The 15446-nt window shown below is 46.5% G+C and overlaps 1 protein-coding gene across 15 annotated transcripts in view; it reads right to left on the bottom strand.

Annotated features, from left to right (window-relative positions):
• RBFOX1 (RNA binding fox-1 homolog 1) overlaps nucleotides 1-15446 on the bottom strand; it is a 1966619-nt gene that overhangs the window by 1130792 nt on the left and 820381 nt on the right. For all 15 annotated transcript variants that reach the window (XM_075995067.1, XM_075995066.1, XM_075995073.1 and 12 more), the window contains one exon: nucleotides 8579-8641. In XM_075995067.1, the coding sequence (XP_075851182.1) occupies nucleotides 8579-8641 (63 nt within the window). The remainder of the gene's footprint in view (nucleotides 1-8578; nucleotides 8642-15446) is intronic.

The following is a 15446-nucleotide window of genomic DNA, read 5'->3' as shown; positions in this document are numbered from 1 at the left end:
GGTTTGGCCCAAAAAGGCAAGACATCTCCAAGTGGGGCATTACAGGTTGAAGGTGGGTTTAAAGATTTTTTTTATTTGTTATTGGTTAAAGAAATGAAGCTTTGTCTAAAGGTTTGAATGTTTTAAGTTAAGAAAACCTGTTCATCAGAGACAAGCCACCGGACATATATACCAGACACATACCCAGCCTCAAGTGATCTGCTAAGTAAAGTGATGAGCTGCTGACCTGCAGGTGTGGCTTAAGATGGTCCTTCACGGCCTTAGGTCTGCTAACGAGTTACAGAGGATGTCTCCAAGAAGAGACGGGGGCATGAAGAGGCATGTCTGACCTCCCTTCTCATGGCCACAACTCAGCTTCAGGGTATTTCTGGGGTTCCCTTAGCCAGGAGGAGGTCCATTCAGTCAGCTGGAGTGGCTTAAGATTTTATTTTAATTCACATCCTGATGATATATTGTGTAGCCCTTATGATTGTAGGGAGTGAGAGAAGCACATGAAAAAAAAGGCTCAAGCTAAAATTTAAGGGAAGAAATCATAACAACCAAATCACCAGCCTATGAAGAACACAGCTTTGGGCCACAAATATGGACAAGAGTGGCAGGGAAATGTAGGGAAGGCATTAAAGTGGCTACAGGACAGTGGTGCCTGTTGGGGGAGTGGATCTCATTTCCTCCACGTCTTTGGAGAGTTTTCTGGGTGGTAAGTTTCAAATGGGCACAAGGAAGGTCAGGGAGATTCGAATTCTGCTCCGAAATGCAAGGCGGGCAGGTGGAGCAGAGCCGCTAGGTGGGACAGCTTGGAGATCCCCCTTCCTGGAGCCAGACCCTCACCGGCTGCAGCGTGCAAGTCAGCTCTCGGGCCATCTGCTCAGGGGTTGTGAAGGCAGCCGTGTGTCCTCCTGCCTGGACGCCGGGGACGACACCGCTCACTAGTCAATCTGCTCGAAATTGCCTGCTATGATTAGTGTGTAATGACTCAGGTAGGTCACGGCCACGGACGTCCCTGTTATTAATGCATTAGCGGCTGCAAATGGGCATCGATTCTGCACGGAGTGCAGGTTTATGGACTCGGTTGGGAGAGTCCGCCCCTGCGAGTGTGACTGGCCGTTGCCGGAGGAGGAGACAACCCTGAGAGGGTGATGTCCTTCGGGAAGGGGGAGGAAGGCCCCGAGGAGGGCCAGCCGGCTTTGAGAAAAAGAATTCCTGGGCTGGGACAAAGAGAGAGAAGAAATTGCATATGTCGGGGATACTCCTCAGCCCTCTCCCACATCTGAGATGGAACTAATCTCGTCCTTATATTCTGAGTCCTCTGTGTCATGGGCTGGCGAATGACAGTTAATACGACTTGGATCATTTTATTACTTTAAAATTTTGTCTTATAATCTTATCACAGGTTTAGGACCCCATGCCTGTCTGTTCACTATAAATATCCTCAGCACCCAGCAAGAATCCAACACCAAAATTTTTCCATAGCTCTTTGTGAGTGAATGAATGATGACACTACCAGGGTAAGAATGTTGGCTTACATATCTGTGTCATAGCAACCTAAGCTGGAATGTACCAAAGGCAGTTCTTCCAGATAATTTATCCTTCTTAAACAGAGAGACTGAGGGCCAGTAAGATTTAACCAATGTGCCAATGCATGCATACCCACACGTGTGTACACACACACACATGCACACACATGCACACACATGCTCACACACGCACACGCACACATGCACACACATGCACACATGCACATGCACACACACACACACATGCACACAAATCAGCTGGTAGCAGAGGAGATTCCTTCTCAGAATGTAAATGCTCTGAACAGCAATCACAGTTGTCTTTGTTACCATTTACTGAGTGCCAACTGTAAGCACATATGGAGGTAGGGTTAGTATTTTTCTGAAGTAAGAATCTAAATCACCTGAATTCAAATTAGCCATATTTTCTTTTTTTCTTTAAGGTGATACTGAAGTTTATTTCCCACAATGAGAGGCTGATAATGGCAACTTTCAAGTAAAGGAGTGTATGCACATTCACTTGACACATTGTCTTTGAATGAAATGGGGTTTTTTCCCTTTTAAATAGAAGGTAAACTACCTTCTTCCTGCCCCTATTTAAATAGGGCAGCTACACTGTAGGCATTAGAAAATGAAAATGGGTGATTTTCAGATCAGTGGGGAAGATACACACAGGTGACCACAGAGATGGTACGACAGGAACAGGGGCTGCACAGGCAAATGCTGTACAAATACAATTACCAAAGATTGATGCCCGAGCTGAATCTTGAAAGACAAGAAGAATGCTAACCACGTGTTTTATAAACAAGTTATTCTGGCTGTCTATGAATGGAGAACGTTTGTCCCTTTGCTTCAGTGCTTCTCAAAAGGTGGAAGAAATCTGTAGCTACCTGCATTTGGAGAAACCAACGTCCTTCTTTCCATAACTTATGCACCAGCCATCTCACCAAAATTCTTGTTGGTCCTTTGTAATTTCCTCAGACTCCTACAGGAATCGCTAGTAGGAATTAGGCGATTTCAGATTCACCAATATCTTCACAGCACAACCTCCATTCTAATGCTGAGTTGAGACCGCAAGTAGGTCTACTTACTCTTTAGCTTCCATGGAGGGATTTATTCATAGCAGAAATACTGTCACTGTTTGCCTTTCGTCTTCTGACTGGGGACTGATGAATGATTGGGATGAACACAAAGATTTCACCTCTCATGTGCTAAAGCCAACGGAAGGGGATGCAGCCAATGATCGTTCCCATTCCCTGCAACCCATGAGTATGGATCACACTCTATTAATATCCGTTTAGTGATACAGTAAAGAGAAAGCAAAATGTCTGTACTGTATTCATTGCAAATCTACCGAGTACATCCTCTTGTCCAGGAGACAATGAGCTCATTGTTGTACACAGGTGGGGCAGGGAGGGGCCACCGCTGTCTGGCTGAGATACTGACACTTGGCTTCAACCTTCCCTTCTATGGCAGAGGATTTCGGTTTCGTATTTCTAGTTTACTTCCTGAATCCCAAGTTGGAAGGGGCGCTAGTTAAAGACCACTCTAGTTCAATCCCTCACTATTACTGTTGCAATGAGGAAACTGAAGTCAGATTGGTTAAACGTGCTGTTCAGACCCATGTGGTCAGTCCATGTAGCCAGGACAGGTGTCTGTCTCTCTTCATTTCTCAAAAATTGAGCTAGACTGGAGGCGGGCTGTGGGCACTCAGGGATGACAGAAGAAGGGTTTCAAAGGGTCTCAAAGCACAAAGAGTGTGACCATTGTTCACAGAGCTCATTCATGCAATTCAATAAATAATTCAATCAAAACACATGTGTGCTTGTCACTTTTACGGGTGTTAGGGATACAGGGGGAGACAGACACACACCACACCTTCATAGTGCCCCTAGTCCAGTGGGGAAGACAGACTGTTCACAAATAATAACAATGCTAATTAGGGTGCATGATGAGTGGGGTGCTACCCAGGCTTCCCTCTTCCTTACCTATCCTACTGTCACACAAAACTTCCTATAGCTTCCATTCGTTTTTATTATTATTATTTCAGAATATTACGGGGGTACACATGTTCTGGCTATATGAATTGCTTTTGTAAAGTTTGAGTCAAAGTCATAAGCGTGCCCATCACTGGATAGTGTGCATTGGACCCTGTAGGTGTGATTTTACCCATCCCCTCCTCCCCGCTGCTAATGTCCATTCTTTCTTATCATCCTCTGTCATCAAAGTAAAGAATCAGCAGGAACTGTACTTCTTCTCTTATTTCTCTGCCTTTTCTCTCTCTCTCTCCCTCTCCTTCCATGCTCATATACCCATTCAATCCAAAAGGGTGCCCTGAGCTCCTACTCCCTATCTCGTAGAAAGGAGGCAGGAAAAGAAGAGACAATTCGACAGAGCTCCACCAGGCAGCAGCTTAAGAGAGAGGAGAGATGCATGCAGGGTATGTGTGAACAGCAAGAGTGTGCGGGGTGGTTGGTGGACAGTCAAGTGACAAAGCAAATGGGATGGTCAGTGAGCGTTATCAAGATGAGGCTACAGCTTTTGTATCCTTCTAGACCATGGGACTCTAAATGCAGCTGGCATCAGACCCACCCTATGCCTGGCCATCCATTAAACTAATGCCCCATGTCACCCCGACTTTTGTTCTCTCTCCCTCCTGTATTCCAGCTCATGCCTCCTGACCTCCTCCACTTCCAGCCCATCTGCTGATTTTTTTAACTGGAGAGAATGCTACCTCCCTGGAAGGCAAGCACTGCTCTTTCTCTTTCTATTCACCCTCACACTGTTCTACTCTTGCCTGTCCCACCAAGCTCTGGCTTCTAAAGCATTAGCATGGGGTCAACCTTGCCCTTTGAAAGGCTTGGTGTTTTCTTTATCCTACAAGGGGCAATCTAGGAATGAAGTACACAGAGAAGACTTCATTATCCGGAGGGCTGGACAGAGATCTATGCAGACATATTGACAAGAAGAATAGGGAGGGATATCCCAGCTGCTGGGAATAAGCATAGCGAGTGCTTGGAGTTGGGAAATTAAACACGTGTACACACCAAGAGATTAACTCACCTTGTTGGAAGAGAAGGTATTTAGAAATTCACGGAGAGAAGACAAAGCGTTAGATGAAGTGTCAGATAGGGACTAGCGTATTATACAACTAACCAGATGCTATGCATGTTTCAAGAATATTTATCCTCCAATCTGTTGGGTGGAATCCAGGATGGTGTTAGGTATGAAGACTACCTGGGAAGCGTCCCCTGACTCTGGGTAAGGAGGACCTGCAGCAATGTGCCAGTAGAGGGGGCAAAAAGACGGCTCTTGGAAGACCCAGATCAAAACCTCACTCATCACTTAGTGGTGGGTGAAGAACAAAACAATGCCAAGGACTGAAGTGTGGGATTAAGGCACGTAGGAAGAGAGTAGCATCTCCAGGTGAGTGGGTAGGTGGGTTTGGTCTGATTTAAAGTGTTATGCATTTGGAGTCAGAAGCGACAGACAGAAGGGAAGATGTAGAGCAATCTGTGTTTCATGGAGCATTAGAATTCAGTGATGGATTTGGAGCTTGTTATTCTAGACCTATCAAAGCAGACGTGGAAGCTTTGAAGAACACGGAGTGAGCAAAAACTAGCCATCAGGAAGACCCAAACTGGTTTCCCGTCTAATGCTAATGTTATGCTTCTCCCACTTATACAACACTCCATCAGGAGGTCAGATGCTCTCATCTACCTGCTCATCCCTCCATCCCGCCATCCACCTGACCATCATCATATGCATCCAGTACCGATGGGCTACGACGGGTCAGCAGTACAGGACATACCGCAGATGTAAACAGAGGTGATACACTATTGAACAATCAGTGTACATGAGACACCAACCAGTTAGCACGGACACGTGCCGTGGCATTGGAGTGAGGTCCTGGGCGACCATTAATGCTTTAGTTCTGATCAAGGGTCAGTGCAAGAGGACAGGGCATGTGGGACGGCGGGGCATGGAGGACCCTCGGGGCTTGGGGCGGCAGCAGTTTGTCAAGCAAGCAGTGTCCTGATTGATCTACACCTGGCGAGTATCAGCCTGGGCACAAACAAAGGTGGGCGATTCAGACCTTGCCTCTGTATTCATAAAGTCTTGAGTTCTTACATTTAAATTAATTAAAAATAACTAATATTAAAAAAACCACTTAGTTTTCAGTTGCAATAGCCACATGTCAAGTGCTCAATGGCTCCATCTGGCTAGTGACTAACATATTGGACAGTACAAATAAAGAGTATTTTTATCTGCTTGCTTAGCTAGGTAACTATGTAAGGTGATAAGCATGTTAATCAGCTTGATTGTGCTAATCATTTCACAAGGTACATGTATATCAACTTATCACACTGTATACCTTAAATCTATATAATTATTATTTGTCAATAACACCTCAATAAAGCTGGGGGGGAAATAAAAACATTTTCATCATTGTAAAATGTTCTATTGGACAGCACTGGACAAAAATAAAAAAAGACAAATGCTAAATTGATTTCTGCTCAACGATTGAATTATAGATGTGATATAGCATGCCATGAGACTGTAATCTGAACAGAGCCAGAGGTAAAGGACGCCTTTCTTCTGGAAGTTAAATTTACAGATTGCAGGAAATTCCTCTGAGGTTTATGCTCCACCCATGACCCCACTACCATGAGCTTTCTGGAGCTTTCCTTTCAGCACAGATCACAGAGGGACGCAGAGAGCTAGGAAACAGAAGTTGGCTCCTGTGAGCTCACTCTTTCTACCATGCACACTGACCAATCTGTGCCCAAAGGGTCCCAGTACAAATGGGACATTCTGGAAAAAAATTAAACAATGAAAGGTAAGCAGAATTTGGAAGCAGGAAAATGGACATAGATTTTCTCAAGACAATGGACACAACACAACACCAGCTTAGACATAATGAGCCAAATCCAACAGGTAAGTCATTGCTCCTGCTAAAATCCCTGCAAGTGACTGGGCGGTTTCATCAACCAGCATGTGTGCCACGTGTTATGGGTGAAGAACACACAAACCCAGGCATGAGGTTAACTTAGACGCCAGATTTTCTGCCTTCCTGGTAACCAAGCAACCTCCCAGAATGCCATCTTCCTCCCAGTGGAAGGGACCTCCTGGCTCCAGAAGTTGAGTGAGGTTCACTCTACCAGAGAAGCTGCAGATGCAAGGAAAGCACTGAAACCCACCAGGCACACACAGATGGGGCAGCAGCCCTAATCTGCCCCCAATGAGACATTTTTCCATTTCTTCCTTTCTAATTTTTTTTTTAATTATCATATCTGCTTGCCGGTTTGGAGCAGCAAATTAATATTTTTTCTCTCTCTCTCTTCTCTTTAGACTGCAGTTACAGATACGGAAATACATATCCATATACAAATTAACACGAGCTCCCTTGCAACACTGTACTAATTATCTCAGGGACCAGAGCCTCCCCTAGGTTAGAAGCTTCAGCCCCAACGCAGAGTTGGAACATGAATTTCTTCCTGAGAAGCAGTAATTTGTATCATGTTCGGAAGGCAGAGGGGTGGGAGGGTCACGGACGATCTGAAAGCCCGTTCCGGAAACCCTCCTTCCCCCACCCCTCCTCTGCCTGCCCCAGCACTGCACAAGCATCCAGGAGAAGGATGCTGCCCGAGACAGAGAAAGGTCAATTAACAAGCATATTTAACGTTACACCAAATAGACTCCAACGGACTCCATGCCAAACAGCCCCTCCCTTTCTACCTAACAAAACCACCCAGTTTTCGGGAAAGGCTGCAGCCTGAACTTCAAAGGCATGAGAAGAGAAGAAGTGGCATGTAGGGAATTAGAGATGGAATTTCCTTTATTATTAGGAACAAAAGCTGCGAGTCTAATCTCCTGTGTGATACAAGCACTCGCTGATCAGGGTTACACGAAGTCATTCTGATGTAGCTGACAGCGAACGCACCATCTTTTTTAGTTCTTTCTCCCTCCGCCTCCTTCGTCTCTCCATTCAGATATGCAAATTCTGCTGCAATAAGGGGAGTCGTGCAGTCCCACTGAGGACAAAAAAATTCCCTTTGATCAGCCTCTTCCAGGCCTGGAGTCCCATGGCCTCCAATCCTACCTATTCTTTTATAATGCGGGCTGATATTTGATGTATCAAATTACACTGGGGCGCTCTCAGAAGTAGAGCACCCTAAGTAATTCTGAATTCCTACGAAGAAAGCTATATTAAAAAAAAATATTTCTTGAAGTTAGCCTTTTAAAATTCTGATATTTGTTGTTAAATGATTATAGAGGTATTTCTGAAACACACTGTTCACGGATAGAATTGTTTCAGAGAAGAGCTGATATCAGAGACTTTATAGAGGTGCTATCCCAAATGCTAAGTGTATACATTTAAAAAAAGAGAGAGAGAGAGTTGGAAAAATTGGACAAAATACTGCTGGCTTCACCAAAAATAAAGTCTTTGCATGCAACGAGAAAGGCAGACGGTGGAAAAGTGCTTACTTGCTGAAAACAAATGAAATTTCTAAAATGTATCCCAGCATCTTAACGTACAGAGTTTCTTTTGGGAAGTAATATTTATATAGTAGTCACGTAGTCTGGCTCGAAAAGAGCAAAATGAATTGTTCTTAAATGCCTCAAGAAATATGTGCTCTCACTAACCGATCTGTGTTTGCTGGTTGTTTCCTTCTACTTTGCAGGGTCATGTGACTAGGAAAAGTGATGGTAACAGAATGTCTCCTGATGAGAAACCTTTAGGGGACAGAAGAAAAGCAAAACCATGTCTTATTTTAACCCTCAGCTAATATAGTAATGGTGGGGTTAACTCATTGATAAGCTGTCACATTTCCCAGGATCTTTTTGTTTGGGTGGGGGGTTAGTTGGGAGGGTGGCCCTACCTAGCAAGCCCTCTCCTTACCTCTGAATCTGACGCAGTGGTGCAGAAAAGATAGATGCAGCAAAGGCAGGCAGCAAAGTTTTTATGGGAACTCCAGGCTTGCAGAAAAGAGCTTTTCACCGAGAACACGATCAAAGAAATGGATGCATTTATGTAATGAATGCTCAAAACGGGTCACACTTACTGAATGCTGAGTCCGATCAAGGAAGCTGTAAGTTCCACTTGCATGAGTTCTTTGAGCCGTTTCCTAAGGAAGAAAAGAGGGAGAGGCGTTAGCCCCAAGGAATGCACTCTTGAATTGTGCCTGCACCTTTTTTGTCATAATAACATTGGCTAACCTCTAAAATAGGTTCCGACTGTGCTGTGAATTTAACAGCACCGATAATGGTGATGATGACCATGGTTGAGTCCTTCGATATATTTTCACTAAATCCTTTCCCACCCAGTAATGAAGGGGTTATCACCTCCTCCATTTCAGAAGAGGAAACTGAGGCCCAGACAGCCCACGTACTCGCACAAAGCGAGCACGTACACAGTGAAGGCTGGATTTGAACTTGGGCAGTTAGACACCATGTTGTGGTGAAACATACTGTTGTACTCTTACACGGTGAGATCTTTGTCACAGGATGTGCTCAAAGCAAGCCTGGGGGGCGGGGGTGGCATTTCAGAGATTTTATTGTGGATTTACCTCCTTGGAGTTAGGTTGAATGAAACAAAAGCTAAATTTCCTTTCAACTCTAAGACCGCAGGATTCAGTAACGCTCATTCACGTGATAAAGTGGTTATCATGGAAAGATGGAAGTGACTTCATTTTACAACGAATAGAATTGTGATATGAGGTATCCCGCCAGTAGTAAATTTTACAAACATGGCTATCATCACCCAGTCAGAAGCAGTAAGATTCATGTTCATCAATATTTAAATAAACCAAGTATCAGCAAACGGAACAGCAAATGGCCATTATCATCCCATATAATTCAGTGAGCTGGGGGAAAGGTCATATCCAACCAGAAAAATCAAGATTTCCTAATAGACCTGAAAGACTTTCAGGTATCCCATATCCAAGGGGGTGACACCAAGCTGCTTCCTCTCTGAGGGAAACTTAAGCTATGTAGCAGAGATGGGACTGGTTTGCAGGTTCTGCAGTCCTGATCTGGGGCTCACTGAGTTACTCTGTAAAGTACAGATATAATTTATACCCAGAGTTAATGCAATTCACAAGTGTCAAAGCTAAATTCTAAACACTATTTGCAGGTGTGTTTAGAAAATATGCACCATTTCTTAATGTGATGGATAGATGAAGATACATATAGATATACGTATATATGACGATCACATATATATGAACTATATGTAGTATGGTATGTATATATACATTATATGTGTCATCTTCATATTTGGTAAGTCCACTGGTGTTGATAAATTAGAGCTTCTGAGACCTTCGAGGGGTTCTTAAAATATTGAAAAGAAAGAGGACCGATAGAGAGAAAGACCCAAGAGTATGCGCAGCTACGAAGTGGTGGAATTGGTGGTTTCACCCTTCAGTAGCCTTTTGTGTTGTATTTCAATGTCTACAACTTCTTTTAACTAATAAAAATGATCAATCCCATGAACCAGTGTCAACAAAGACCAGTGATACATCTGTTTCCCATGCACCTGTTTACCCATTCACCCACTCATCTATGTATCTATCCACTCATCCATCCACCTATCCATCCATCCACCCATTTACCCATCCACCCATCAGTCCACCCATCCACTCAGCCACCCATCCATCCACCTATCCATCAACCCATACATACATAAATACACTCACCATCCATGCATCCATTTTTCCAATCATCTTTGGCTCTACTACCTTCTAACTTTGTTCCGTGGCCAACTCCCTTAACCTTTCTTTGACTCAGTTTCCTCACTTTAAAATGGAAATATACATAGTTCCTGCCTCAAAAGATTGAGGTGAATATTACAAGTTAATATTGGTAAAGCATTTAGCATTGTGCCTCGCATAAAGTCAGTGTTAGTTTAAGACTTTACTTTTTATTTATCAAGATTTTTTTCTTCTTTTATGCAGGCACTGTCTTCTTGGTGCCTCCAGTGGGGAAGACAGATCTTGTTTGGGGATACTGGGGAAGGATCCATCAAGGAAGTAGCAGTGGAGCTGAGATCCTAAAGATGGGAAGAATGCAACCAGATGAAGGGGAACAACATGATTTGGGAAGAAGCTTTAGGACAGTTAGGAAATAGTCAAAGCACAGGGTTCTCTTCTATAAGTTCATAGTATGCCTCAGTTGGAGGAGTATCTGAGCCCTAATAATAATAGTAGTAGTAGTGGTAGTTCCATTGAACCCTTAGTACAACCCAGGCTCCGTACCAAAACTTTCATGGATCCTCTTATTTATTTAAAATAATGATAGTGACGATGGTCAAACTCAACCTTCTCAAGCCCTGCCCCTCCACTCCCTTCACTTCCTCTGCCCCTGCCACACTCCTGCACTCTAAGATCTGGCACACTGAACCACTTAAAAGACAGAAGGCACTGAAACTCCTCGGGTCCTTTGATCACATCCTCTCTTCCTCAACTACCCTTCACCTGGTCCACTCTGAACTCATTCTTGCAGGTCCACCCAAGCTCGCTCTCTGGAGCTTTCATTGATTCTTCCAGCTGGACTGAATTTTGAGGGAGGTCCTGTGGCCCTTCATGCATTCTTCTATCAGAAGCAGCCCTTCTGGACTGGACCTGCCCAGGCTGGGCACTCCTGGAGGGCAAGGGCAACGTCTAATTCGCCTCTGTAGCTTTAGCATCTGCCACTTGGGTGCTCGCTACACTGGGCAGCCTAAGAAGGGACTCCTCATTGACCCACATGATTACAGCACCAAGGAAGGACATTGACTGTCATTCCAGAAAGAGGTTTTCTCTGAGCAGCAGAAAAAACCAGCCTTCTCTGGTGCTCCCGTACTGGATGCCCAGGTAATAACACTTCATTTCACATCCATGTCAGTGCTGTGCTCACACCTTTACATGTTCTAATCCAACCTACAGAGGAAAAGCATTTTATAGCCCTCTCCTTTCTACTAACAAGAATCTGCCAAATCCTTTAGGTGGATTATTTTACAAAAACAAATTAAAGCTGAGAATCATTGTTACATAGGGAGAATGGAAATGGTCACTAATTAGCAGCAGTAACAGACAGCAACAAGATCCTAAGATGCTCTCTGGATTTCCGGAGGAATGATGTAGTGGGGTTTTTTTGTTTGTTTGTTTGGTTTCTTTTTTTTAACTAAGATTGTCCTGAGTTTGCAATTACTTTTGCAAACTACTTAAAGAGCAATTTTCGACCAGGGAGGATTATGGGCCCCCGTGGAATTGGGGAGAATTTTCACCCTGCTGAGACTGCACAGGAGCTACAGAGCTGCAGGTAAAGGAAACTCAGAGGACGTGGGACAAAGTTGGGCAGACACAGGTGAATGCTGGCTTCATGCGTTAGTCACTTTCCTCTTAGCACTCAGCCCAACTGGATGCACAAAACAGCAAACAAATGGCTTCCAAAGCACTGATGCTGAAGACCGCTGGACAAGCCAGTTATGTGGCTTAACTTTCTAACCCCGACTCCACACAGGGCTGGCTACTGCATGGTTTCTGCTTCCATGGACTCTGCTGTCCACTGCTTTCTGGCCTTTCCCGGCAGGTGACTGCAGTGTGATCTCTTCTGTCTCCAGATTCACACCCCTCGGCCCCCCCAGGGTGCAGGCAGAGCAATCTTTGTAAATCATGAGTGCGACTGTGTTACTGGATTGTTCAAACCCTCTATTATTGGCTTCCATTTCATTCAGGCTCTACCCTATGACACAGTGTGACGTCCTGCTCACGCTCCCAGCTGCAGCACCAGCCTTATTCATTTATGATTGAGGCAGTCACACGTCCCCAATGCCTGTGCACTGGCCCCAAGGACCACCCACCTGCACCTGCCACGGGCTGCCACTCTGGCCACCTCTGCATCAGACACTGCTCTCGGCACCTGATTAATTCCCACGCACTGCCAATCCCTTCAGGGATGCCCTACCACCTGGTCTCGAGAGCCCACTGTCTTCCCTTGACAGCCCCGTCCCAGCTATCGTTCTGCAAGCAACTAAAAATTGTTTGATCGCAGTCTGCCCATCTTGTCCGCGTGTTAGCTCCATGAGGGCAGGGGCGGTGTGGGCTTTGTGCACCATGTTCACTCTAGGTCCGACCACAATGCTGTGGCTGTGGAAGGCATCCAGTAAAGTATTTACCCGCAGAGGAAAGATGGAAAGCAGGGAGAGAGGAAGGGAGGGAGGAATGAAAGATAAGCTTAGTCGCTCTATTTCTAATTTTAGACATACTCCGGGTGACTACTCAGCTTCTCTAAGAGTCACTTCCCTCCCCCAAACCCATCTCCGTCTAGTTTAGTCCCAGAAATTAGGTCTGAAGTGCAAGATCCTGGCTCCATTAGTAAGGGCTGTGCTGAACAGGGACGAACCCTCACCCTAGCTAGGTTCAATTTTCTACTAGGAACGTAGAAGGCACTCAAGTTTTTCAGGTTCTGGCACTGAGAACTCAGTAATTGTGGGGTCGCTGTTCTCTGCCACGTGTGCAGAAAACGGCAGAAGAAGCAACAAGCAGAGGGGAGACCAGGACAGTGGTGGGGCCGTGGGGGAGGGTTTGAGGGGGTGGAGTAAGGGGCTGCCTGTTGTTCAAGACACAGGTGGCTCATGGGACTGCACACTAACCCTCCCTACGTTTAGTGCTGAAACTCACTCCTGGGCTCCGGTGCTGTGGGAGAAATATCCCCAGGTCTCGAGCCGGTTTGAGCGGGTTTCTGATGCAAGCACCCGAGTCACGTGTAAGACAGGATCCCAGAGGGTGGCGCCTCACCTAGCCAGGGATTCTCCACCCGCCCTGAGTCAGGTGAGCTAACTGCGTCTTGACCATGCCAGGGACTGTGACCGGCTGCCTCTCTCCAAGCTTCCCAGCAGCCCCGACCTGGTCCCGGAGTCTGGAGTTTGTCCACGAAAGGGCCCTGAATCTGCATCAGCGGACTGCACGGGGCCTCACAGGCAGTCCCACCCCGGGAGTATGACGTGCGATTTGGTGAGGGCGGAGAGGTTAGTGCCAATCCCGCCCGTGATGAGAGCAGTGAAGCGGTACGGAAGTGCATGATGCCTCCTTGGGTTGGAGACAGAGACCGTCCCCAAGGGAATCCATAACTCCTGGCCACGTGCCACGAGGCTGCCGACCAGCGACCACCGCTGCGGCCAGATTGTCCCATCAGCCGCAGTCAGCTCCCCGGGTTCCCAGCAGGATCACAGCGCTCCGAGCTCCAGACCCGGAACCAGCATGTGATTCCACTGTAAACCCGTGGGTTACAGTCTCAGAAGAGCCAAGGGTGCAAGTGCCACCTTCCCCTGCGATCGTGGGCCAGCATCCTGCACAGCAAGGACAGCGTGGGATGTCCTTTGACCCCGGGAGTGACCCCCCCCACACACACACATCATCTCTCTTTGCTCCCCAGCCCATCCCTGCGCCACATGCCTGGGCTCTGCGTTGAGTGCTCCCCAAAGAGAGATTCTTTTTCTCCCCGTATATATGCTGAATATAAGTGACTGAGCCGAACAACAACAAAACCCGAAGGCCCGAAGTTCTAATGGAAACGTAATGCCCTCGCCTCTCTGATGGCACTGTGCCTTTGCACCGGTGGCTTCCTCTGCCCGGGATCCTGTCCCTTCCCTTTCAGCCCGGTGCGCGTGTGCCTATTCTTCATGTGCTCGGGAAGCCCGCACCGAGTCCCCAAGCTCAGTGACCAGCTCCCGCGTCCCCTCTCTCAGAATCCGGTTAATGTCTCTACAGACTCATCATTCGTGGACACCTGTCTCTGCCTTCAACGCCGGAGTGTCAGACCTCACAGCCCCAGGCTGCGCCCGTCGTATTCATGGGCTAACAGCACAGTTTGACATGTGGTTTGACATCCTACAGGTTTTGGGCATAGACTTGGGTTCAAAATCAGTTATCATATTCATTTAGCTTTGAGTGACTTCCTTGACCTCTCAGGGCCTCAGTTTTCTTATCTATAGAAATGAGGATGCTAATGCCCTCCTTGGAGAGCTGATGCGAGGATTACACGACTTCAATGCCTGGCATTGCTACTAAATAAATGTTTATCAAGCCACACGGCCCAGGGCCAAGAGCTACATCTACTTGATCAACGACAGTCCTTCTGATAAACAAAGTCTTAATATGCTTTGCAAAATTTTGCCAAAACTTTGGGATCACCCAGATGGCTGTCAGCAGAGCCCTGTGTCAGAGGCCATCACAGCACCTGGCATGTAGTAAGTGCTCATTAAAAACTGCTGAAAACAGGAAACTGGCAGGGGCTCTTCTCTTCCGGATGAAATACAACTGTAGCTCCTACTCCGAGGATGCTGACTTGCCATACTGTTTAAATGCAATAAACATCAATTTGTCTGCTGCTTTTAATTTGGCCGTGCGTGCCCATTCGACAAGGGCTCAGGTACAGTATCTGTGGCTGCTCCGTGGAAGGTTCCTCCCGCCCTCCCTCTCTAGGGAAGCAAACTTCTACCCGAAGCTCCGGGGACCTCCGAGAGACTAACGATATTACACCCCGCACGCCACCCACCCCCCTCTGAGCTTTATTGTTGGTGTGTTTAATTTCCTGTCTTGGCCTTACAGGAGATTTCTAATGTTTGGGCTGTAGGGTATGTTCTGATTAAAAATAATCCTCCCAATTACGGGTTGGCATGAGCCTCCTGTCACGCGCACTCCGCCACCAGCTCCGCGTCCCTGTCAGCAATAATTGTGTCTGCAGCGCCTAACTGTAAATGAAAACCCAAGGGGCAAGTTTGGGTCCCCAGTTCCTGGGCCGCGCCGGATCTTTTAATTTGCACTGTCTGTCAAAAGGATGTGACTGCGTGTACTCCAAAGCCAGCCTCAGACTCCCGGATCCAAGGCCGCCGAGAGCAGAGGAAGCTCAGCCTGCTCGGAGAGATCGTATCTGAACCCGCCGGAGGTAGCA

This window comes from Microcebus murinus, chromosome 19 (genome assembly GCF_040939455.1).
Source record: "Microcebus murinus isolate Inina chromosome 19, M.murinus_Inina_mat1.0, whole genome shotgun sequence".
Classification (NCBI taxonomy): Eukaryota; Metazoa; Chordata; class Mammalia; order Primates; family Cheirogaleidae; genus Microcebus; species Microcebus murinus.
Note: the sequence above shows the minus strand (reverse complement) of the source record. Positions and strands in the feature narration are given on the sequence as shown.